Genomic DNA, 25,806 nt, shown 5'->3' with positions numbered 1-25,806 from the left:
ATGAAGAACTTAGAACACGTAAAGAACCACAGAAAAAATTAATTCATTTATCTACTCCACATTTCAGAAGATAGGTAAGAACATGAGAAATGGAAATAGGTATGTTATTTGAATCTTAAATATTTTCAGGATTTTTTTTTTTTTCTCACCATCACCATTAACAACTTGTACCTAATACTGGTAATTAGCATGGACTTTCATTACTATAGTTCTGCTATGTGTGCATAAATCATAATATAATATGGCCCATAACTGTGGAGTTTTTTTCTAAAAAGGAAATTACAGTAGACAAAACCAAATTACAGCACAGTCTACGTTCACCAAGTAAACACAAGATATGCCTGTACATTTAAAATTAGTTGTTATTGATAAAAGCCTTTATGTCTTGAACATAAAGGTATCACTCCATGGCATTCTTTATTAAGATGCTCTCAAGTATCTTGTCCAGTCTTCAGATGGCATTATAAAGCATGGTCTTATCTAGATCCAGCGTAGCATCTGTCAACCCCATGGAACACACCTTAGACATCTTAGGGCATGCCAAATGACACTAGGTATCTATGCCTAAGGAACTGAACTAAGCTGTTATTGGAGCCTAGAGAGGTATTCATCTGGACATTTACAGGCATTCACTTTAGCGATGAGATGACCAGCTCTCTGGACGCCTTATTTGGTTTCTCTTCTAATAACATGTGCTTCAAGTGCTCGACCACATTCAAATATATACATTACAGGAACTGAAGTAAAGTAAAACAAACCCCAGTTTAAAGTCTGCTCCTGAAAAGCCAGTAGAAAGATTTAAAATTCCATAAAGAAGGAACTCCAGCAGGTATTGTTTTGACTGTTAAATGAAAAAAATTTTTTTTTTTTTTTACATTTCTTGAGTTTAATAGTTACATTGCTACAGCTCACTCTTAATTATACATTTAATGGAATTAACAAAACCCAACAGCATTGAAGTAGATCAGTACATGCACTCAGCTATGCAATAGGAGTTATAAATAATTAAATATAAGCTTGAGATTTGGATTTCTGTAAAGCCTGAAAAAAGGAATTCCCCATTTCATCAACTAAGGAAACTGCTGAGTATAGGGTTCAAAAAGCCATATATATAGGGTAGTCAGTGGATAAATATTCTCCTAACTGCTCACATCTCACAAATGTTCTTTAAGACATTCTGCTAAAGCTGAGAGGGTCCCACCAAAGCTGCTAAGTGGGAGTACCACAACTGTCATCCTCAACAGTTATTTGTATATAGTTGGTAGACAGTGACTCGGAAACCATCAGCTGTCTTATATAACAAGCACATGACAATATTATGATTTCTCATTCATCATTTCATGGGAGTGATACATAAATGAGGATTTCTAAAGTATAATCTCTGTATCAGAATGGTAAAGCAGATTCTCTTGCTTAAAAAAAAAATCACATGAAATGAAAGAATAGCAATAAAAGTTTAAGTATTTTGTGCTGTTGAATGAAATATTAGTGACGTTATTTTTAAAGTCTCTTAGTAGAGATGCTGGAAGAGACTTAGATGGATCAATGCCTTACCAACGAATCATGTTGACATTTAGCTGGCTAAGTACAACAGTGAGCAATTCTCATTTATTGCTGAAGGATAACAAGCTTACTTACAAATTTCATTCTAAGGAGGTATCTGCAATACTTGTGGATTGATAGATCAATCAACAATCCTTAAGGCAAACAAAACAGTAGAAGGGAAGGGAGAGTTCATTTGCCTCAACCCATGAATAGGAAATTTTAAGACACTAATGGATAGCTCTTGTTCAAGGATTTCCAATATGTGGCAGTTTAGATTCACTTAGTTTAGATTTATTAGCTCAGTAACATTTAAGTTTCCACAGACCTGCTCTTTGCTTTAAAAATACTTTTTTTTTTTTGCCAGTCTGTGTTTATACAAGAAATAACCAGTGCAACATTTTAGTACATATTCAAAAATACCTTTTTAGAGTGTCAATCCTTGGAACATTTTATGTATGCTCGTGTGTGACACGCAGTTAAATGTGGCTGACACACCAAATTTGTTCAGCTTAATTATTAGAAAAATACATGATCGTTCCTGAGTTTCTAAAACCTCACACATTTTTCAAAAGAGTATTTGAAATCTCAACAGTCAGTTACAGTAACAGTCTCATTAAAGGTTAGCAGACTTATGTTCTTAAATTAGAACTTAAAAATCCATAGGTATTTGGATTTTTGTCCAGAATAAAAATAAAGCTCTTTCCAAATGTCATTTAATTTGCCTGATATTGAATTCTACTTGCATCTTCCATTCGTATTCATAGGTTCATCTGAAGGCAGAACAAAGGGAAGATGACAAGAGAGGCCTACAAGATATTTATTACTACAGTAAATCTAATTTTCTAGGTTAATCTTGGACTCATGGATGTATCCCTAATGTCAAACTCCACATTTCATGGCCTAATATGGATCTGAGAGCAATTGCTTAGAGTGAATAAACTAAGAAGTGTCTGCTGGGAGCAACTTCTCAGTCTTCCCCGACCTCCATAAATGGAGGTTGACTCTTTTATAATGCTACCATATGCTCCCCTACTTTTTTCTTGCCCTTCTTTCAAGAAGTCACAAAGCTAAAGGTGCTAATGAGGAAAGGCTTAACTTATCGCACTGAGTTAGCTGCTTCTAATGGACATCAAATGCACTAGATTACCTGGAATACTTTTCATTTTTCTACTACCATTACAGGCAGTTCTCGTATTACTCACTTTTATGCCTCGATTAGATGCCCAAAGAGCCTTTGCGAAGGCTCCTTTGTGAACACAGTGGGAAGACATATGGGAGGGAAAAATCTTTTGCCTTCATTTCCCTGTTTAGCAGAATAAGGAACATCAACCATGTTTTTGGTCCTCAAACTCACACAAACATTTTATCTTACTCATTGACAACACTGAAAACTACTGGTAACTTTTAATAGCTTAGTCGTTTTTAGAATAAGGACTCCAACCTGTATATTCATGAGGCCTCTCCAATGAATCTTTATTTTGTTTAGAGAGCATTCTGAACATTAGTATCTATTAAAAAAAGTTAAACTATCAATTATTTGTTCCCTTTTTTACACTACTGTTCTATAGAGCTTTCATGAAGGAAGAGGACTGGCTTTTTGAATTCTGTTTGGTTCAGCAGTCAGAAGTTGCAAGTAAAATTATACTTGCTACTTTAGTTGCAAAAATAAAAACGTTACTGTTGCTTTGTAAGAATCTCATTCAGAAGAAATCATGGATAGGTGTTAGTTTTTTCCTGTGTACTGAAGAGAAACCAAAATGAAGATACTATTAATGTAAGATCTTATTAAGGAAAGCAAATATATTCTTATTTAAATTGGTAGGACTTAAACATTAAGTTTTCCGGAAGATATTTCCTAGATGTAGACACAGATTTCAGAAAGAGGCAAACAGAGCACTTTTCTGGTTTCTGATTTATTTTCAGTGATGGATTTGAAAGGTATATGTAGTTAATATTAATACCAAGCAAATATTCTTTAGGAGAGAGAAAAAATGTGGGTTTTACTTGCAGCTTCTGAGCCTGTCCAAAACACAAGAACATATCCAGACTACAGACAATTAGGAAAGTTATTGTCCTTTTTTTAAACACATTGAGAAACAAAGTCCAATTATATCCACTTCAGCAATCCGAAGTGTGTTTGCTTATGCAGCGCAGAACAGTGTGGTGCAGACTTATCCAAATTAATATTGTTCAAGTCACTATGAACAATTCATATGCTTTTAAACTAAGAAACAGTGAGTAGGCTGAGAAATCATTGAATATTTGGGTGGGAATAAATATACCCTTGACCCTTGACATCTACATCAGTCAAAACACCGTTTCACATAGAGCACTGTTCTCCTGGGTAGAGCCACGAATCTCCATTCCACCTTTGTTTTCTTAAAAATGGCAGTAGATTTCTCCAGTTAATATAGTATAAATAATATAATTTTAAAAAAAATAAAAATTAGAACTATTGTAGATGTAACATAGTGTTTCTTAGATTGAAGTCAAGATGGAATTCTTAATAGTATTGCTTGGCTGGCATAAATTCATAAAATAATATCTTTTTGAGTGTCATAACACTTGGCATGTTATTTCCATATATTCTAATTTGTTAATTAATTTAAATAAGAATTATTAAAAGTGCCATAGATTTTATATTATTGATATAAATATTTTAAGTATTTTGATATATTAGTAAAACAAGTACTGCATAACAAGAAAAAAAGAAACAGAATATTATCTCATATTTTATGTATATATATCACTCTTTTAAAACAAACTTTTAATATATTACATTTACTTTTAAATAACAACACATATGCTCTATTTTTAAATAAGTGAGGCTTTTTAGAGATGAATTCTTAATTCAAAACTTTACAAGGTTTGTGGGACTTTTTTCCATTGAATGTAGGAGTCTTTATATCAGTTATAGAACAGTACTATTTTATTGCATAGTTTTCAAAAATATTTTTTACTATAACTGATTCATTTTTTTCAAGTTAATGGGTCATGCATGTGTTTGCACTTTCAGGTATTTTCCACAGGACCAGATGGGGTTATTCAATATCCTCTTCGGCAGTCTTCCAGCCCTCCATTCCAGTGGAGAGATGATCAGTGGTGGGTAGATGTGAATGTTTACTGTAACAACATCCAAGCCTATTTCCCATACAGAGCTCCCACATAACAAAAAGGTATAATTTGGCCATACATATATATACATATATGTATATATGTATATGTATATATATATACACACATATATGTATATAACTAACCTAAAAAAATGTTTATATTAATGAGATTGCCTGTGCTTCATGTTAGCCACATGCTTTAAGTTACTCTGAATTTTTCCTAGCAGGTGCATTTAGAAGTGAGCAAGAAATGAGATGTGATTATATAATTCCCAACTATGCTTTTAATCCAGTCTATTATGTTTATGAAGACCTTTATAATCCTCCAGTCAGCACAAATAATATTAAAAAAACCCTTTCAAGAATAAAGACAATCTTTCACAAGTAATTCAGAGATACATTCAAGCTTTCCAAAAATAAGAAATAAAATTCCAATGTAGGTGATTGCTTTTTATTGAAGATTTATTTTTAAGTTTAATTTGGCTAAAATTATCACAAGAAAATCTTGGGCGCAGAATTCATTACCAGTTTAACTGAGCATCATATTGCAAGTTCTTGTATTTCTGCAATTATTTATCAGTTATTGTACAAAAACAGACATTGAAAGATTAATAAACAAACTAGTTGAAGTGATATCTTCAAAGTGAGAAACTCTTTCCTGTACTACTTTTCTTCATTTTTAAGAAAAATTAGAAGCTTCCAGAATACTCAAGAGGCAATGTAGTTCAACAGTAGTATTTATCAGAATTCTGTCATTAAAGCAGATTTTATTCTGCCAAGTAATTTAGAAATTTAAAAAAAAAAAAAAACAACAAAAAAACAACCAAACAAAAATCCCCAAACCCAGAGAGTTTAGACAATCAACCTACTCAGTAACAGGCATGCTTATTTTCTGACTCATGTCCTGGGCTTGGACTGTCTCCTGAACTTTGGTCTTTATCTTCATCAGAGACAGTGTACTTCAGTAGACCTTTCATGTGGAGGATAACCAAATACTGAGAACATTTAAATGGCATTTGCATTTAAATTACTCTTGTTTTCCTCCCTTCTTCTCTTCCTTCTCAAAAGATGCTTTGTTTTGTAGAAGAAATGTAAAATTATGAGGAAGATAATCCTTTCCTTTTTCTAAATAAATGGTAAAACTTTCATAGCTTAAATGAGCTTCACTGAGCATCAAATGATCTATGTGTTAGATGGCACATTATCTCCTTGTACTTACAAAGGCAGAAGGCTATTTGCTGAGATTTTAACAGTCAGTTCTAGCTGTCTGATAACAGAAAGTAAATATAATTAATTCCATAAGTATGCATTTCTAAAAAAAATGAGTCTTTGGATTTTCTTACTAAAAATTAAGTTTTTATCATAACTCTCACTTTGCCTTGTATACTGACTATGATGGCAAAAAATGAAAAAAAAAAATCTTCCTTCCCATTCTATTTTTCTATTATTATTATGAAGTGGTATTTTTTGATGCATGTTAAAAAAGCCTGACAGAATGAAGGTTCTAAAAAAGAATAATCTTTTAGTTTTATGTGCTTGGAAGCCTGTTCCATTTTTTTGAGACTCCCTTGAAATAAAGATGATAGTTCTAGCAAAGAACAAGAAATTGATAGCAGAAATATTGTAGTACCACAGACTGAAAGAATGTATCGTATCTGGAAAGAAACTGCATAAAAATATGCCATTTATCAAGGTTTAAAAAATATGGAAAAATTCCACGTTTCATTCAGTTTGGTTTTGTTTTGGTTTTTTATCTATTCTATCTCATTTTCTATTTACAACAGAGTTAAGTCACAGAGGTACACATGTAGGTAGGTTCTCTGACTAGATGTCTTCTTTTCACTGGAAACAAAATCTGACAGGTAGTCACAAAATGAAACTGCTAACAGAAAATGTGCTGGAATAAATTTTTGAAATAGAAAACAATAAATTGCCTAGATAATTTTGTATTCATCCACTAATTTTCTATGAAATATACAGCAATCTGCTTTGGTATAAGATGTTACTTAAATCACCTTTGGTATGAGAACAATGGACAGAAGCTACAGGTGTAACATCAACTTTAAAAAGAGGACTAGTCATTGTCTTACCTCTGTTAAAGGAACTTGGTATAAAAACAAAATAAGAACATGATTCATAGGCAAATGAACACAGAAGTTAGATCTGGAAGTCTCAAACTGGCTTCTATGGAGGAAATCAGAGATTACAAGTTTTAGTAATGTAAAGGGATCAGGAACTATGTGAATATGATATAAGATATGCACTTTGTTTTCCAAAATACTTTTGTTAAGTTCTCCCCTCAGAGCCTCTGAAAGAACCCATTCTGTTTTAAAAGAAGAGGAAGATCTTTAATGAATTATTAATCAGCTGAAAGATTGGAATGGAAAAGGATTGAAATGTATGGTCATTTTTCATAATGAAGAGATCTCCACAGAGGCATCTCTGAACTGTGTACTGGGTTTGTTGTTAATTATTTACCCAAGAAAAATGAGTATGAAAAATATTTTATTTAAATTATTAATGATAATCAAATCTAACCTGATCATAGCAGTATAAGAAAGATCTCATGTTTCTGAATGATAGAGTAATAAATTTGAATGTTATCAAAAGTAGATTAAATTCAGTGTTGATAAATGCAGAATCAAAGAGAGTAGGGAAGAATCACCAAGCATGGGAAATAATACGTTCTAAATTGACTAAAAATTGGCTATTACCACTTAGAAGAAAACTCTGGATTCATTGTGGATAATTTTATAATTATCCACAATATACAAATATAATCATCTACTGAACCACACGCCATAGATTTAAGATGACACAGAACAGACCTCGGGAGCATCTTACCCCTCCTTCTGTCTTTCCTGTATTGTGTATTCCTTTAGTAAGTCAATTATTGGTAATGTCCTCCAACTCCACACTTTACAGATGTAAAATAAAGAGGCAGTTTTATACCATTTTATTGAACCAAACTTTCTCCAAGTCACCAGGAATATTTGTATGCAATGAAATTAGAAACTGAACTTAATAACAGAAAAACTAGTACACAGAATCTGTGCAAAGTTCCAGCAATCTGGGCAAATTCTGCCTCCATAAAAATGCACAGTAGAGACTTTATGAATACTCCTAAAGAAGACAATTTGTCGTTGTCTGATTTACTTGTGGGAAAAATTGGTAGTATAGTTCTTACAAAAGCTATAGTCTTATTCCTCAGTACAGCACAGTACATACTGCAGCCATTACATTGACTTAATAGGAAGACTGACTTCAGACATTTGTCATGACCAACAATTTTATTATGTTTGCAGTTTCTAAAGTACTATTTTCACAAGGCTATGATAGCAGTGCTGTGGAATGTGAAGAAAAAAGGGAGAAAAAAAGGGAGAGAGAAAGGAAGGAAGAAGGGAAGATCATTTGTGAAGATGTTTCCTTTATTCGGAACACAACTCTCCTTTACACTGACGCTTGGCACACCTTGTAAGGTAAGGTGACCTGCATATGACAGTGCTGTAACCTACAGAGAAACTGGGGCATGGACAGGAAGCAAAGAAATGACAGACCAAAACAAAATGTTCCTCATTTCAGACCTTGAAGCTATTTCTGAGTTGAGGACTGGACACAAAAACATTGGATAGCCATCAATCACACTAGCTGAGCAGGAAATTATTAATATAGGACGACCAAACACAGCTTTAAGCAGCCTACTTGCAGCTGGTAGAACTTGGCATAAATGGATTACCTCATCCAGCTGTGATCAAATACTCTTGGTCTCAAGCATGATTCTCTAAGCGGATGTAAAATTTGTTGTTTTCATTCATGACTTTGGGTTTTATTTTTAGTGGGACCACTGAAGCCAAGTAAAATGGTATAGTCAGTCAGAATTAACTGAAAACTAGTTCAACTGCTACTATTTAACTCCCACAATAAAATGGGGTTTGCAGACTTCAGTCTGAAATACATATTAATTGTTTTTCCCCTATTTGTTTTCCTCTAAAATACTTTCTGGAGGATAAAGGTTTTAACAATGCTTACTCTGAAATGCACTTATCCCTGAGTGACAATATTTTTAATTGACATCAGAAACATGCAAACTAAAAACACAAAGGCTTGCAAACATTTCATATGCTTCCCTTCTTGGTATTACTGAAGTAACCTTTTCCAAAGGTTAGAACTAACCTTTTGATGGTATTTTTTTGTCAAAAAAATGAAGGTTGACATTGAAGCTGGTTCTTATAACATGAAATATTCACAAATTACTTCAGTGCTTTTTTCTTTGTGCTAAAGAACTCCTTTCAAAACATTCTTATTCAGCAACTATCCTCTGCTATGTATTAAACTTTTATATCAGAGTTAAAGTTTTATAAGGTTTAAGGTTATAAAATATTAAGACAAGAGTTGAGCTTGTGATAAGTTCTGTTTAAAAGAGAGCAAGTGTATTTACCAGAAAGGAAAGAAATACACATTTTATTGCTTTAGTGCTTTACAGGGATGCTTTTCTGATGCTTTTTTTTTCTCATTTATTTATGATAAATTTATTTCTGGTCAATGAATAAGAGGAAGAAAAAAAAACTTCTGAGTTCCAATGAAATGAAATTGTTACAAACTTACTTTCAAAACTTTCAATTAGTTAGACTTGGTCAATCTCAAAATTTGATTAGGCACTACTGGTCACAAGAGATGAAATGCATTTTAGTCAATACTGGTAGCAGAACTGTCAATAGCTTTAGGCCCTCTATGGTTGGGCCTCAACCTGAATACATTCTGTTTGAACTCAAAAATGTTTCTCCAGTATCTCTAAACAGTGTCTCTATATGAAATTCTTAATCCAGCTCTTAAGCACACTGAAAAAGAATTCAAATTCATGAATGCAGATGTTTCAGCAATGCTGCAATGTTAAAAAGTTTTGGGTTTTTTTTTACTTCTCCATAGGCAAAAAAATGTGCATTGGACAGCAAATAACACTTTCAATTGCAAGAGTAGCTTTAAAAATTGTATTTACCTTCTGAAATTTTCATTTTGTATAAGCTTTTCTACTGTATAGAATTTTCATTGTAAAGTAACTTATATAATTTTCTTTATATGTACTGTTTAATTCTTGTTTTCCATCTTCTGCATAGGACTTTCTGAGTTACATTTTTATCCTAATGTGTTCTTTTATGTAGTAGTAGTTGTAATTTGAAGTAACATCACCTATATATGAAAGACAGCTAAAAATTATTCTTCTACCTTTAAAAGAATGTTTATTTTCTTTTAATTCATTCCTTCTATCATTTTAGATAAGATGATGAGGCTTGGGCTTCCTTCCCGGTAATGAAAGCAAATTAGAAGGGTAGAATTAAGAATCTGCCTTGCTCCAGTGTAGTGTCTCTTTTTCTATTCACAGAGAATCTTTATGGAAACACAGATTGGGCAGTAGAGAAATCTAAGCACTTCTTAAGGACGATCCAATCCATACTACTGTAGCCATCTGATTTATGCTAGCTGAGCCATGGCTTCAGGCATGTATTTCTCTTCATTGACTATAGAGCATAGGAAGACATGCTGAAATTGGTAATCTAAATGTAAATGGCTAAAATGAATTGAGATACTCTACCTCAATGACGATCTCACTCAAGAATTCTGATCCTGCTTCCCTTGTAGCATGAGAACCTCAAAATGCCTTTTCTTTACACATTACTGAAGTTTCAGTTTCTTTTATCAAAATGAATATTCTGCTTCATACTTGAAAATCTTCTAAGCAACAAAATAATAAACATCTGTAGACAATTCAGGTTTCATTCCAGACCAAGTCTTGGAACAAAGTGAATCCCTTCCAAGCACAGCTTCTTTCAGATAGCTTTTCAGGTCTGTGGATTGTAACCTAGATGTATATCACGAATATTGGATACTATAAGACAACTAACATCTTTCATTCTTCTATTTTATTGAATAAAGTGAAACTCTTAAGATTTACAGCTTTTAGTCTTTGGATATGAGCACATGGTAGCAAGTTAAAAAGTTGACCTATCTTAAAATATTACTCTTTCTCTTCTGACATACAATAACTCTCCCTGCAAATGCTCCTAAACTGATGTAGCTATAAAGCAAAATGAATTAAACTGCCATGATGGCAATAGCAGTTCACATTCTTCTCACAACTATCTTTTCCATTTGTTTTGTTTTATATTTTCTCAAATCTATTCTTTCAGCTAAAAAAACCCATTATACAGTAATTTATGGTCTATCACAAATTAAACTATTAGAGTTCCAACCATCAACAGCAGGAAGTTAGTTTTTAATCATTACTTGACTGTTAACATTTTAATTAGAAGTTAAAATTCTGCTGCATACATGAAACATAAAAATGTAATAAAATCAAACAAATAATTCCAGAACTAGTGAGGCTTGATTCCTTAAAAACAAAATTTTTCTTTGTGTCAAATTAGAATAAGATTTCCTTTTATCTCTTCAGAGACTTTTGTTATCCTTCCACAAATTACTTTAGTGGGGGTATATAGGCTGTCATTTTCAAAAATGATTTACAAAACTTGTGTGAACACAATTGTTTTGGATACTTATCCTAACAAATTTTTTTTTTTTTACATTGTCATGTTTTAAACTCAGCCACCAACCAAGCCCCACGCAGCCACTCGCTCACTCCCCTAGCAGCAGGATCAGGGAGAGAATCAGAAGCACAAAATGTAGAAAACTTGTGGGTTGAGATAAATACAGTTTAATGGGGAATGCATAAGGAATCAACTGCCTGCAGGTTTAGCACAGAAAATTTGGAAAAATTGTTGAGTTGTTTGGGACCTGATAATCCAATACACAAAAGTAATAGTAAGAAAAGTTACAGTAGTCTGAAGAGGCTTATTAAAAATCTACTACTCTTCCTCTTCCTTGCATGCTATTTTTCCTAAATTTACTATTTATTGTTGTTCTAAGTATTGCTGTTTTAATCTCAGAAATTAATTTCTAATGCAATTTAGAGATTTAAAATTAAATGCCATTTTAAAAGGTCATAGAGCAGGGACAATACACAGCATGTAACAAAAAGTTTAGCAGAAGAATAATACTGCTTTTTTGCCCCTATTAAACATTTAACAAAAACAGTGTTTCTTTACCTAGAGGACAGTTGGGTGCTGGAACAGGTTCCCCAGGGAAGTGGTCACAGCACCAAGCCTGACAGAGTTCAAGAAGTGCTTGGATGATACTTTTGGGCATCTGGTGTGACTCTTGGGGATGGTCCTGTGCAGGGCCAGGAGTTGGACACCATGATCCTTGTGGGTCCCTTCCAACTCAGCATATTCTGTGATTCTGTAATAATTTTCCAAAGTTCTAATAATGCAGTCAGAACCTGAATGATTTCATGAACGAGTTTACAAATTGCTAAATAAAAAGTCCTACTCAGCTCAAATCAACACATTCATTTGAATCACTTAGTATTAGTTTTTGTAACCCTCTTCAGGCCTTTTAACTATCTAATTATGTTCTATGAAACACACATTTTTTTAAAATGAGACTGTAGGATTTTGTTCATATGCCATAGAGGATGCTTCACTATTTTTGAAAATCTTATTTATTAATTTTAAATCAGTAAATGGTAGCAGTAGAATCACGTCTTTTCACTATTTTTTAATTAAACACTATTTTCTTACAAAAGATATTTTCATGGAAAATTGATGTTCATCTCTGCTTTGTGTAGAGAAAAGAAACTTCAGATCTTTTTTGACTGACCCATAGCACATTGAATTAGAACAGAATGACCAAATTGTATACACCAGGATTACTTTTTACTACTTTTAACACATTTTGGTTTTCATTAATTTTCAAACAAGACTAAAGAAATTTGCTGCAAGGACTCATTTAAAAAACTTAAAAATCAGACATTATTACATGAATTAGCATGAGATAAAGCAAATCAAGGATTGGGAAACAAAGGTTATGGCAAAAATGCACATAACCTTACAAGATTTTCTGAAATACTATACAGCAAAGACAAGGCATGCAACACATTTACAGAAAGAGTCATCAGGAACAACACCTGTTCTTGAGAAATCAATAATCTTTAAGTTAGATCAACTTTAGACTGAGTTTTGATAGTCTGAAACTTGTTTACTGTACATGACAAGAAGTTTGGTGCATTTTTTAACATATGTTTTCAGATAGTGTTCTGTTCTTGAAGAGAAAAATCTCTACAAAAGTGGTAAAGGAGAAATTACAACTGCTGTTTACTCTGATACGATGCTGGAATTCAATTTCTGACAGGATTGCCTGTTATGGTAACAGTAAAGAATCTTAGAAAAATTAAATTTCACCTGCACTCAAAGGGGAACTGTACTTTTCTGAGCTCCACCAGAGTCTCCTCCAATGTGGTGTTTTTATTGAAAGGCAAAAAAGGCAATATAATTACTTGTAGGGTTTTTCCATGAAAAAAATGCAATAAATAATGAAAAATATTTTTTAAAAATTATGTACAAATCAGCGAGGAAAGTCAGACCCATCTACTTGTCATTTCAATATGCTCAAACATGCAGACATGTAAATTTTATTACAGTGTTGTGGCCCCAAAAGCAAAGTTTGCAACATATAATCAAAATATGACATTTGAAAAGAGAGGCAGCAACACTTCCAGAAATTATTATTGTTTCATGTTTGTCTATCTAGATTTATATATACAGAAACATACAACTGTGCATATGTTGAAATATGAAGATTCTTGCATCGTTTAATGTAAAAAAGAGAAAAGATATATTGACATTTTGCTGCCATAATTGTACTTTCCTCAAAACTTTTAGCAGACAATGTTATCTGCATAAACTAGACAGAGAACCTATCATCTGCTTGTAGCAGAATGCACAAGCCATCTGTTGGATGGGTTTGTTTTTTCAACTGCTGTTTTCATATGCTAATATAAAAGCAAAACAAAATACAAATCCTGAAGTATAATGAGCTTTTCCTACAGTATAGTAATCTGTAGGAATTACAGGGTGGCTCTGTTTAGACTACATGAAAAGGGAAGAGAGAAGTTATTTGACTTCACCTTGCAAAATAACATATGCCTAGATACATCTCAGTTGTAATAGAACACTTAGACTGCAGGAGAAAAAAAAAAAAAAAGAAGTTCTTTCCAAGTTCTATTTTTGAGAGCAATTAAACTGACTATTTTTCAGTTTTCTGTATCTTGATTTTTTTGGACTGAAACTTTCCAAATGTTCTTGTCAGGCACAAAGGAATTAATTTCAACACCAAACCAAAGACTTAAGAAACATCTGTATGAGTTCTTAATCACCAAAATTTGGAAAGAAACCTTCCAATGATTTTCTCCTTCTGAAGTGAGCTTCTTGGATTAGAGTTCATAAAACAAGGCACATTCCTTCCTTTCTTAATTACTCTCTGCCTCTTTTTTGCTACATAATTCCCAATCACCACTATAAAGGAAGCAGGACATTTCAGACAGCAATTTCCTTGATTAGACAACCAGGTTTGATCCTGTGAGTTACACTCTTAATGCTGTGTGCTCTCTTCTTATGAGAGGATTAAGAGTCTAGTACATAAAAAGATCTTATTTCAACCCTCAGCTTTAGTAATGTTTGAAGCCTGTCATGAAAACAGTATCACCTGAAGAGAAATCGACCTAACAACTTACATGGTGGTGAGAAAGATGGCACAAGAAATTACTTAGTGCTATTAGGAAACTATACACAACTACTTTTAAGTCTTTATTTTGTATCTTATTCACTATCTGGAAAGAATAAACTTCATTGTATTTCCATAATCTTTTTAAGATAATGTAATGAGAAATATGACACTCAGTGGGATAATTGGGGACATAACAATGAAGTTCGTGCACAAAAAGGAACACACTAAATTTTACAAAATTAGAAGGAGTTTGAGGAACTAAACACACAAGTTTTCATTATGCACTTAAACTTCATTTTTTTATGAGCACTATGGATAAATATATTTTACTATAACATTTATTTGATGAAGATATAGGGTCATGCCTTTAAGGACTCAGATTCGAAACAGCCAGTTTCAGTTTATAAATTTGCCCATGTAATTCAGTTATTTTGCTTCTGTCTTTAAAAACAAAAGAAACAAATAAAAATAAACAAACAAATCCCCCAAAAACCCTACCACCAAAAACAAAACCCCCACAAGTAATAGTATTGGCATTTACTTTCAATTAGCATAATTTCTTTAAATGCTAAGCTTTTTAAGATAGGAATATGTACTTTATGTTAAATGCCTAACATGATGGGGACTGATTTTGTTTATGAATAGTCATGAGATCTGGCACACCACAGTACTCCAATGGAAGAGCAAGATGAAGCCATAAAATGTAAAGAGAGGAGATACTTAAATTCTAATAGATATATTCAAAGATTGTTTCAAAAATTTTTCATGCCATATGAAAGGTTAGATTTTTTTTTTAATCTTTGTCAGCATGCGCATGGGCAACCTTTTCACAGAAAGACACTGACTGACACTTTGTGAGAGACTATTTGATGTGCTTCTTTCTTCAAGGCAAAAGGATTGTCATGCTTAAACATGTTAGGGGTGACAGATATTTGACTAGCTTATTCTCATAATCCCAGATATCAAATAGTCCATACCCCTCCCAGGAAATCTGTTCCTGTATATCAGTATTTGTAAAATAAAATAAAGTTTCCTTCCTATGACAATCTTTTCTTGGTACAACATGTTTCCTAAAATGATAGTGAATTTTTTTTACTCAGAATTTCTTGAAATAATCCATATGTTTCTTGATTGTCCTAGACAATATAATGAAGCTGAGGCTCTACCAAAACTGAATAGAGAATAGGAATCTGTTCATCTACTCCTGTGATTAAATTTTAGTAGCAGTATGGAATAGTTCATTCATATTTTGCTTGCTTTGTACTAAGCGCAACACTTCTGCAGAATGCTATCTAGACATTTGATCCTACTTGATACCTTTGCTGATTATTCTTATGACAGGATATCAAGTTATACTATTCCATATTCATTTTTCCAGAGGATTTTTTTCCCCCAAGATTATTGTGCATTCTAATTACCTTCTGTAACATATGGGTGAATCATCTAAGACTTTTTTCATCTTTATTTTTATGAAGCATATGCCTTATTTCATTCTTTAGTCCTCATTGACTAGAATGAAAGTACTGGGGGCAAAAGAAACATATGACGCATTCCAACTGATACAACTCCTGTTCTTAATTTTGCATGTGAACGAGGCTTTCCTCTTCAATCCCTTTCATAGCAGTTTTCATAAATTCCATTTCCATACCAGACGAACAGTATACAGAAGCATTCACTTTCATCTACATTTCAATCCTCTCAAAAACTATTATATTTTCAAAAAAAAGTCATTAATCTTCAAATTAAAATAAGAGGGCCAAGATATACAAAAACTTAATTCAGGAGGATTAATTCATCAAATATGTTGGTGAAGGCATTGTTGATTAACAATAATTTATTGAAGCTTTTTCCATTAAAAAAATTTTCTGAATAGTACAGTAGTTTGAAGTTCTCATTGTCTATCAACAGAAAACTAAAAATATTTAAAAAAAAAATTGTTCTCACTAGCTGAAAATATTGGGTTGTTTATTTCATATTGTTTACTTTCTTTTGTTTATTTCATATTGTTTACTTTCTTTCTCCCCTTCTTTCTCTTCTCTCCCTCTCTATTTTCAATTTCTCATATATTTTGGAGTTGTCCTTACTATTGCTACTTTGGAGTGGAGGTGGTATTTGTTTTGGGGTATTTTTGTTCTGAACTTCAAATAATTGATAAAAAAGTAGGTTATCTTTGTGGACAAGTTAATAATGAAAATTATGACAAAACAACCAGAAGAAGATAATTCAGCTTGCATGAATAATGCCACGAGACACTACATACAGAAGGTTTACATTTAGCATGATTAGTACTATAAAATTCTACAATATAAATAATTTTGTAAAAATAGTCTTTCAGACATTCACAAAGTATCATAATTTGATTGCATGAATAAAAATATAGCAATGCATGTGGAGATTAGTAGTGGATGGATTTATACTAATTTTACAGATTCCAATTTGAAAGCAGAGAAATAACAAGGAATATAAGAAAAAGTGGTGAACCAGATCAGTCTGAAAGCTGATTAGTGATGCACCTGGCTGGTCTAGAATATAAAAAGAACTTAGATCTCCATAGGCAGTCAGAAATCCATCTAAGAACAGAAAGTCTCTTTACATATTTCTACATTTTATTTATAGGTATGAATCACACCACTGAAGAATCACTAGAAAGAATTAAGAGCCCAAATAGGGCTAGGACCACATTCTGCAAAGAGGGCGTGCATGATTTTACCCGTTCAGATGAAAAGATCTTTTGTAATCCCTTATTTGATTTGGTTTTGTGTTCCTCTATGAGTTTTGCACAAAGCAACACTAAATAGCAGCAATATACCAATGGAAAAAACTAAACAAAATTATGAGCTTTAGTAAAACTGTTACCAAAAAAAATAATATTTTAGATTTGTGTTTGTCTTAAATTATCATTAAGTTATAATTTTTTGAAATAAAAATAAGAAATTTTAGGTACTGCTGAAATTATATTTTTGCTAAAGTTTAGTTTGGGGGATTATGGGGATCTTTTTTCCATATTACTAGGGATGACTACACAGTTACTTATCTTTCTGTGGAAGTTGCAGCAGTTCTCAACTTTTTACAGGATAAATTTCCTTTATGAAACTTTTAGTAACACCTAGTTATTTCCCTAGTGTAAATAGTTTATTTTAGGTCATTAATCCTGTATTCTAAAAAAATTGTTCAAATAACACCAGGAAATTTTTTTACTAGGAAATTCTGCCGAAACATCATAGAATAATATTTAAGGAGAAGTTTTCATCTAAAAAAATGCAAGCTTGAGATATAAAAAGAAAGAGTAAACTCTTAAACCACTTGCAACTGGATATAAAAAAAATACTTGTCACAAGGATAAGAAGTAGCTGCTAGAAAGCAATGATCATGTGCAAAGAATATGTTAACCTATATGTATCAGCACCATTCTTATGAATTTAACAGATTCCAACAACATGCTATAACTTTTCTCTATGTATAATATTTAAGTGAACTTCACAGAATCACAGAATCAACTAGGTTGAGAAAGACCTCTGAGATCATTGAGTCCAATCTATGACCTAACTCCACCTTGTCAATTAGACCATAGCACCAAGTGGCACATCTGTTCTTTCCTTAAACACCTCCAGGGACCATGACTCCACCATCACTGCTCTCAAAACTATTATAGAGGATTTATTATAACTGTGTAGAAATCTACAGATTAAAAGTATGTATCTGTGTATAAATATATAAATTATATACATATATGCACTTTATATATATATATATAAAATGATGTTTATATAAAGAGAGAAATGAAGATAATACATATTTATTTGTGCACATATAGACCTACGTATGTCCCTAGTATTATTATTCCAGAACTGGTTTTATCGAGGGGGGGAAAAATATATTCAAGCCAACAGTATTTTTGGAGGCTTATCTATAAAGATTCAGTATCAATTGGATTTTCCAAAGATAGCTATTCTTCTCTCTACTTGCTTTCACTTTTACTATGAAAAGGACGAACAGCATTTCCCTTTTCTAATGGTCTTTGATGTAACCCTTAAGAGAACCAAACTTTTCGAGGTATTTTAATGATCTAATCACTCTCTGTGCAACTGATATTTCCACTGCCAAATCTTTTCTTCATGTTGAATTTTTTGGAAATATTCCTGCAAAACAGTGTAAGTATTTCTGAAAATAAGTCCAGAAGAAAAAAAAAACATTGGTTTTGTCAATGTTTAAAGTACATGGATAACAACAACCAAAAAACCTGTCAAGTCTTGCTTTCTAGTGCATTTAATGGGCCCATGTTCTGGAGCAGCATTCATACTTTTATTGAGATAATAGATATGATCTTTACTAAGATAGATATGATCTTTACTAAGATAGATATGATCTTTACTAAGATAGATATGATCTTTACTACACTATGAAAATGTACCAAGATTCAATTAATGCTATCCTTTTATTCTACCCTTTTAGAACGGTTTGAATTTGCAATGTAGACTTCAAATGATGTTCATTTTCTCAAATTTAATCGAATATTAAACATTTAAACTGAACATTTAAACCTCAACTAGCCACTCTAGACTACTGTTACACTCAATGAAGAAAAATAGGCACGTCTGGAAGATAATTCACCTTATTCTGCATCTAAGAAAGAAAGGAGATGAGATAAATCCCCATCAAGGACTGAACAAATTACTCAAACCAGTGTCTTGCTGACCCATTAAATATAGCAAATAGTACCATCAACTTGGCAGCAGCTGATGAAACAGGTCAGAGAACAAAGTAAAACTGGGAGCTGAGGTGATTCTGTTAAAACTGACAAAGGAGCTACAGGAAGGTGCAAATGATAGTGAAATTCAAAGATTAGGAAATAGAAACAGAATGAGCAGTCCAAGAAGCTGTTAATGAACTAGGAGGAATTTGACTTTATTTTTGGTAGGATCTAGGACAAGATATGGGAAGGAATGGACAGTAAATAACCTGCTGAGTAAATCAACAAGGCAGATGGTAAGAGAAGTCAGTAAAATCTAGTAACACTGGGTGAGGTACCCAGAATTTGAATAAGGCAGTCAGGAATCCTCTGAGACTATGGAAAGGAGAAAAAAAGCTACAATAAGATCCAGGAGGACAGAAACTCAATACAAAAAGAGCATACAGAGGATGTAACAAAAGAAAGTTAGGTAACACTAAGTAGAAAATATATGACTCATTGCTTGTCACTAGAATCCCAAACGCAGCAGAAGACTCTCAAGACTTGCCATCCCTTCAGCTGTTGAATTCCTTAGTCTTTCTTCAGAGAGAGTATGCAATCATCATTGTAATTGTCCACATAAAAATTGCTATCAATTATTCTATCAGTTAAGTGGCAAGGGGGTATACAGTGAATCCTCAAGTTTCAGTCCTGCATCCACGTGGTGGACAAAAGAAATGACAGCGCATAAAGTTACTTGTGTGTTCTTCTGCTTCTTTTGTTAGAAAAAAAAAACCCAAATAAAACAACAAACAAAGGCACTAAACACCCAGATTTAGAAATGTTGTTCTAGGAGTAGCAAAGCCAGACTTTACAGTAAGGAAATTCTAGACCTAGATTTTCCTTGTAATTTAGTTAATGCCATCCACATATATATATACAGTCTCTAGCTATGTGATCTTGCACTATTTTTATCACCAGATTATTTTGCATCCCATGCACAGAACATAGATCCTCTGAGAATGAATAAGAACTTCAGAGGAGACAGGTCTGTGGCCTGTGTCGTGTAGGAACCTTGCCTCTTTTGTTGTGAAAGTTAAAAATATAAAAGCATAAAAGTTATATAACCATTGTTAAAAGTTTCATAATCAAGACAAAAAAGAAATGAATTATTCTCTTCTGATTCCATAACCTAGAAATGTGGAGTTGTGTGATCTATATTCCACCCTGAGCATTAAATTACATTCTTTACAAAGCCTTCTATATGAGATAGCCAAGTCAATGGAAAACATAAGCAGCTATAAATTTTACTTCTTTAGTACTTAATTTTAGGATCTGGCTATCACAGCAGAAGCCATGGTTCCAATTTGGATAGCATCTCAGAAAGGCCATAGCCATGATCATTGGTGAAAATATTTAAAGATGTAAGAGCTCACAGGATAGACTAAGGCATAAGGAAAGTATCTTGATTCCTCTCTTTTTGTAAGCTCAGGTACCAAGATCAAAGCTGTAAATGGGAAGCCCCACTTAGAAACCAGAGACCAAAATCCTCTCATGAGTCTAGATACATATGCAACAGTACATTAAGTACTTAAATTGCAAATTTTGATGATAATTTTATCTACATTTTCTGAATTGACCAAAATATTTTCTCATTAAATTAGAAAGCTGCATTGAGATTGTTGCTTATCCTGACAGGTTTCAAATTCGTAACTTTGTACAGCAGTATGCTAACCACAAAGTTGTAGGTTGCTAGGAGAAAAGAAGGAAGACATGAAAGTGGGAAAGACTAATGGGAAAAAACCATCAAAACAGGATTTGTGCGCTCAGAACAGAAAGATACAAAAGAACTGCTTATACAAAAGCTTTGATACTATATTTTACACATGCAAATTTTTATGTTTCTGATTCTACTCTGATCGTTATTATTTCTTATCAAATAATGATTTAATTTAAATAAATAGTTTTGACCATGGAGACTTGTAAACTAAATTTCTCAGTTAATGTTTGAATTACAAAATCATGCCCTCACTTATTAACCTTCTGGATTCCCACTAATACTGAATTTTTTACTTCATGGTGACAAACTCAAGAGAAACAGCATAAGATGCTTTCCTCATGATTTTTTCTAGTGAAGCAAAATTTGAGTGTGAGACTCTGCTGTGTGAGGAGGGCACAGTACTCAGCCCTTTCACTTCTTCCTTTACGGTTGCTAATGGTGGAAGGATTTGCCATCTTCTTTCAGAAGCTGTACTTTCAAATTCTTGTATGTTTTATGAAAGAATTCTGTATCGTCAGTACTTGCTTTATGTGGGTTAGGCATATCTTAGCACACCCCTCTTGGAGCTGTCTCTTAAAGAAAATGTTAATTGAATCCCATGTTCCCCATTCTTCCTGCACACAACCAGAGGAGTCTGGGACTGGTTTGCAGAAGGGCTCACAATTTATGGGTACAACAGAGAACATAGAAAGCAGTAGAAGAAAAATGCTATATGCTCTGAAACCAGTCAATTAATTCTTTCTTACTTTTATCTCTCTTTCTGGTTTGCCCCCTATTGTAAAATAGGGCTGTTGTAAAGATAAACCTGTTACTAGTCTGTGAAGCACATACTGAGTGTAGTGGCGAACAGTGCTGAGGGCTCCTGAGTAATTACATCTTCACAGGATTTGGACAATGTAAATCAAGCAAAACATGCTACCATTCACTGAGGAGGGAGGGACTAAAATACTGACTCTTTGCTTATTAGGTGAATACCGTTCATGTTGAGGGTTAATTGACACGTCACGTAAAAAAAGCTATTGTGATCATGTAAGGTCTCCATTATAAACTGAGAGGATAGCTGATGGCTATATAGCAAATCTTCAAACAGGTGTTTTCCAAGCATTTTGTGGATGATTTACAAATCTTAATTATAAATTCATTTTACAGATTTTTTTCCTAACAGCTTTGTCCCAGAAAATGAAGATCAAAACAGAATCTGTTTAATTATCCACTGCAGCTATTGACAATTTTGTCAGACCACCTCTAACGAATTTGATATGCATGTTTTCAAGCAATTTCAAACAATCAAACAGTGTTTAAACACTAATTGCTAACTCTAAAATATTTTTTTTGTTTTTATGGATACAATATGGAATATAGAACAATTAGGCAAGTACTTTTTAATGTGCATGGTCTAACCCTTCAGTCTTCTTAATGCCAATGGGACTATCCACATAACCTTAAGCATATATGTACCTGCACAATTGACATGATAGGATGTTCTTCAGAAGCATGCAAAAACCCCAAATCAATAAAGCAGAATGTGCTTATTATTATGCAGCCACAATCTCTCATTAAATAAATCCCACAATATCTAATAGAATATTAAAATTAAAATTAAGATTTCAAGATCATTCAGCTTAGTGTTTAACTTAAATGTGAAAACAATAACTAAAAATGCAAAAAAAACGCCAAAACCAGGAATTCTGCATATAAGATGAGCTGAAAAAAGGATTCCAGTACAAAATTCAAGCTGAGGGGAGCAACTGGGAAAAATAAAAACAAACAAACAAAACATTAAAGAGAAACCAAAACAGAACAAAAATAAACAAACAAAAACAAAACAGACAAGCAAAAAACCAAACAAAACTCCTTTGGGGTACAAGGATATCAAGATCCCAAGTAGACAATAAAACAAATAAAGTAGTTTTCTCTTGTGCATACATATCAATAGTAGATATAACAAAAAGTTATTAATCGTAAGCATAAAATCAAAGCCAATTTGTCAACCTGCTCCTCAGTTTGACCTACCACTGGGAACCTAGCTAATATTGCCCAGAGACCTCCTGTTCACAACATTTGAAATAATGTCGACATGGTCTATATTGGATCATAATCAAATGTTGAATTCTCAACATTTTCACATAACAAAAATATTGTTTTCCAAACAGTCCCAAAATATTAAAGTAGTTGTTAAATATGTGCAGGACAAAATACTATGGAAATTTAGGAGTTATCAATTTTACACTCTCTGTGAAAAAATCCAGGTATATGCCTACTCATCTGTTTATGTATATGATAGTATCTTTCATTCAGGACTGAACAGTAGTTTACATATTCTATAGTCACAGTGAAATAAAGAAGTTGGCACCATTGATAAAAAGACTAATCTCTACAGAAGGAGTGAGACATAACCTGACAGGGCAGTAGAAAATTGTTGGCCCACAGAACTTTCAAGCACAGCACTGCTTTTGCAGCACTTGACTGCTTCTTGTCACAGCATTCAAAGTTCGTACAGGTTCTATGATGGAGAAACAGAAAAGCAAGCCTTAGACTCTAAAACTATCCTAAACATTTCCGTATCTTGAAAGGAGGCACTTTCATTAACAATAAAATTGTCTCTCCTGACTTAGTTATTTTAAATCTGAACAAATTTTAGCATGTTCCTTCAAAAGAACTACGATGTCTAGACGTGTTGTTTCAGTAGCAATGAAGGAAGAACATGGAATAAATTGATTATCAAAATCAAAAGCAGTAAGAGCAGTAATCAGATACATATTGTCAGAGTACACACATTCTAGCTAGTCAACTTTATGGACAAATCAAGTAGTGCCATCAAAACTCAGTAAGCTTCTGCCAGTATGCAGATCTCTACAGATTCTCAGATCAGTGACACAACTGATATAAAGTCCATAGAATGAAATTATATTTGTACTAGGTTTTAACCTCTTCTATTCAGTTCAAAAACCTTGAAGGGATATTTTAGGGGGTTTTTTTATGTCTTTATAGTGTATCTCAATAACAATTTGTATTGAATCCTTCTTGTTGCTCAAAATAATTTTCAATGTTCATAAAAACTTCAGTATTGCTTTTCCTTTAAAAATATACTCTAAGTCACTTATCAGCTATTCCACATGTTTAAATTAGGTAGCTCCTATGAAATAAACTATGCTAACTAACAAAACAATAAAGAGATTCAAGGAGAGAATATATGCTTTGGGAGGTCTCTGAAAAAGCTTAAAATACTCAAATTTACATGTAAATGTACATTTATTTACAACTGTATTAATCCAAACATATGCACAGTGCTGTCTCTCCATCTAATAAAATATTTAATACTTTATGTTTTACTTTCAATATGAAGAATACAAATATTTTTTCTTCATTTCTGTTTAGAAACAGAACTGCACATTTTTTTTCTATAGTTTAAAAGAAAAAAAAGTCAAGGGAAATTAAATTGAAGCAATTTTAACCATGGGGAAGTGGGGGCAAGCGGAGTTAAAGCAATGAATCATTTTACCCTCAGGACTATCTGAATCAGAGTGTTTCTGAAAACTCTGTGTTAGCTACATTTCCTTCTTCTAATGACTTTAATTTCTTTTTCAGCTGGGGGCGAGGAGGGCAGGATTGACAAAGAAAAGCAATTCAACATTAACAGATTCGTATGAAACACAAGAATTTGGATGTGTCTTGCTTGCTCTTACATCTTCTCAGGTGTCACTCGGTTGATGATTTGTAAAACTAATTCTTATTTTTCTCTGATGTAGGCTGTAACACGGTTTAGTCACCGAGTTCCAGGAAAGTGAACGTTTTTACTTTTGAGCTTTCATCTGGCATCCCCCAATACTCTGAACAATATCACCTCCCCGCTAGCCTTTTAATGAACTTCTGAGAAAGTTGGGTAGCGACGATCCCCAGCGCGGGGCGCCGGCTCTCGGGCCACCTCGCGGGCAGGGACAGCCCAGGAGCCGGGACGGAGACAGGGGTAGGTCAGGGGCAGTCGCAGGCCGGGGCAGGGGGCAAGGCCAGAGGCACCATCCCTGGACAGCGGCACCTTGGCCATGAGGCTGGCCGGTCTCTCCCGGGACCTTCGGGCAGCCCCCCAGCTGCCCTTCCCGCGCCGCAGGGCGCCCCTGCACCCCTAAACCCTGCCAGTTCAAACGGAGGAACTTCCCTTCCGCCCCCCAACCTCCCCGCGCCCTCCCGCCACAACGCCGGCACCTCGGCCCGACCGCGCCCCCGCCCCGTCAATGCCCCCGCGGCCGCGGGCCCGCCCCCACGGCCGGAGGGCGATGACCCCCCGCGGACCGACCGCGCAGGTGGCGCTGGAGGCGCCGCGGTCCTACCTGTGTCCGCATCCGTCACCTGTTGCTCGGCCGCCTCCATCCGCGCAGCCCCCCGGTGCCTCCTCGCGCTCCGGCGGCGCCAGGGGCTTCTCGGGCTCGCAGGCCACCTCCATCCCGCCGGGCACCGCCTCCGCCTCCTCCTCCTCCAGGGACTCCACGTAGAAGACGGTGCGAGGCGGCGGCGGTCCCGGCCCGTGCCCCGTGGCCGGCCGGCCGCCGGCGGGCAGCAGAGTCCCGTTGGGCGGGCTGGCCGTGGTGGCCGCCGAGGAGGAGGAGGCGGATTTCTTCCAGAAGACGCCGTTGCCTCTCTCCTGGCTCTTCAGCAGGCGGCTCTGGCTCGGTCCCCAGTGCTCGAAGCTGCTGTCGGGCGGCAGGCAGCCGCCCCCCGCCGGGCCTCCCGCCGGCGAGGGGTGGCTGAACAGTTTCCAGCGGAGGCGCAGGATGTGCTTCACGTCGAAGTCTTTCCTGCCGGAGCCGGACATGGTGCCGCGGCGGGCGGGGGACGGGCGCGGGCTGAGGCGGGACTCACGGCGGCCAAGCAGGGCCAGGCGGCGACGGTGGCGGGATCGCGGGGCGGCCCCGCTCCCGGCAGCGGCGGCGGCGACGGCTCCTCCGGGCAGCGCTGCGCTTGTAGGGCGAGGGGTGGCAGCCGCCGGGAGGAGAGAGATGCGCGCACACACCCGTGCAGAGAGAGAGAGAGGATGGATGGATAGAGCCAAGAGGAGGTAGAGACACCCAGCAGGGAAGGGA

General features: G+C 34.9%; 1 protein-coding gene across 2 annotated transcripts in view; it reads right to left on the bottom strand.

Annotated features, from left to right (window-relative positions):
* The window catches only part of KLHL1 (kelch like family member 1), a 207,957-nt gene extending 182,419 nt beyond the window's left edge, over positions 1 to 25,538 (bottom strand). The window contains exon 1 of one of the 2 annotated variants that reach the window (XM_017828639.1): positions 25,057 to 25,538. In XM_017828639.1, coding sequence (XP_017684128.1) covers positions 25,057 to 25,538 — 482 coding nt within the window. Of the gene's footprint in view, positions 1 to 23,125; positions 23,154 to 25,056 lie in introns of those variants that run through there. The other variant, XM_017828640.1, reaches the window with a different exon arrangement.
* Between the last annotated feature and the right edge of the window lie 268 nt (positions 25,539 to 25,806).

This window comes from Lepidothrix coronata, unplaced genomic scaffold (genome assembly GCF_001604755.1).
Source record: "Lepidothrix coronata isolate B3197 unplaced genomic scaffold, Lepidothrix_coronata-1.0 Scaffold150, whole genome shotgun sequence".
NCBI lineage: Eukaryota > Metazoa > Chordata > Aves > Passeriformes > Pipridae > Lepidothrix > Lepidothrix coronata.
This window is presented reverse-complemented; position numbering and strand designations above follow the sequence as displayed.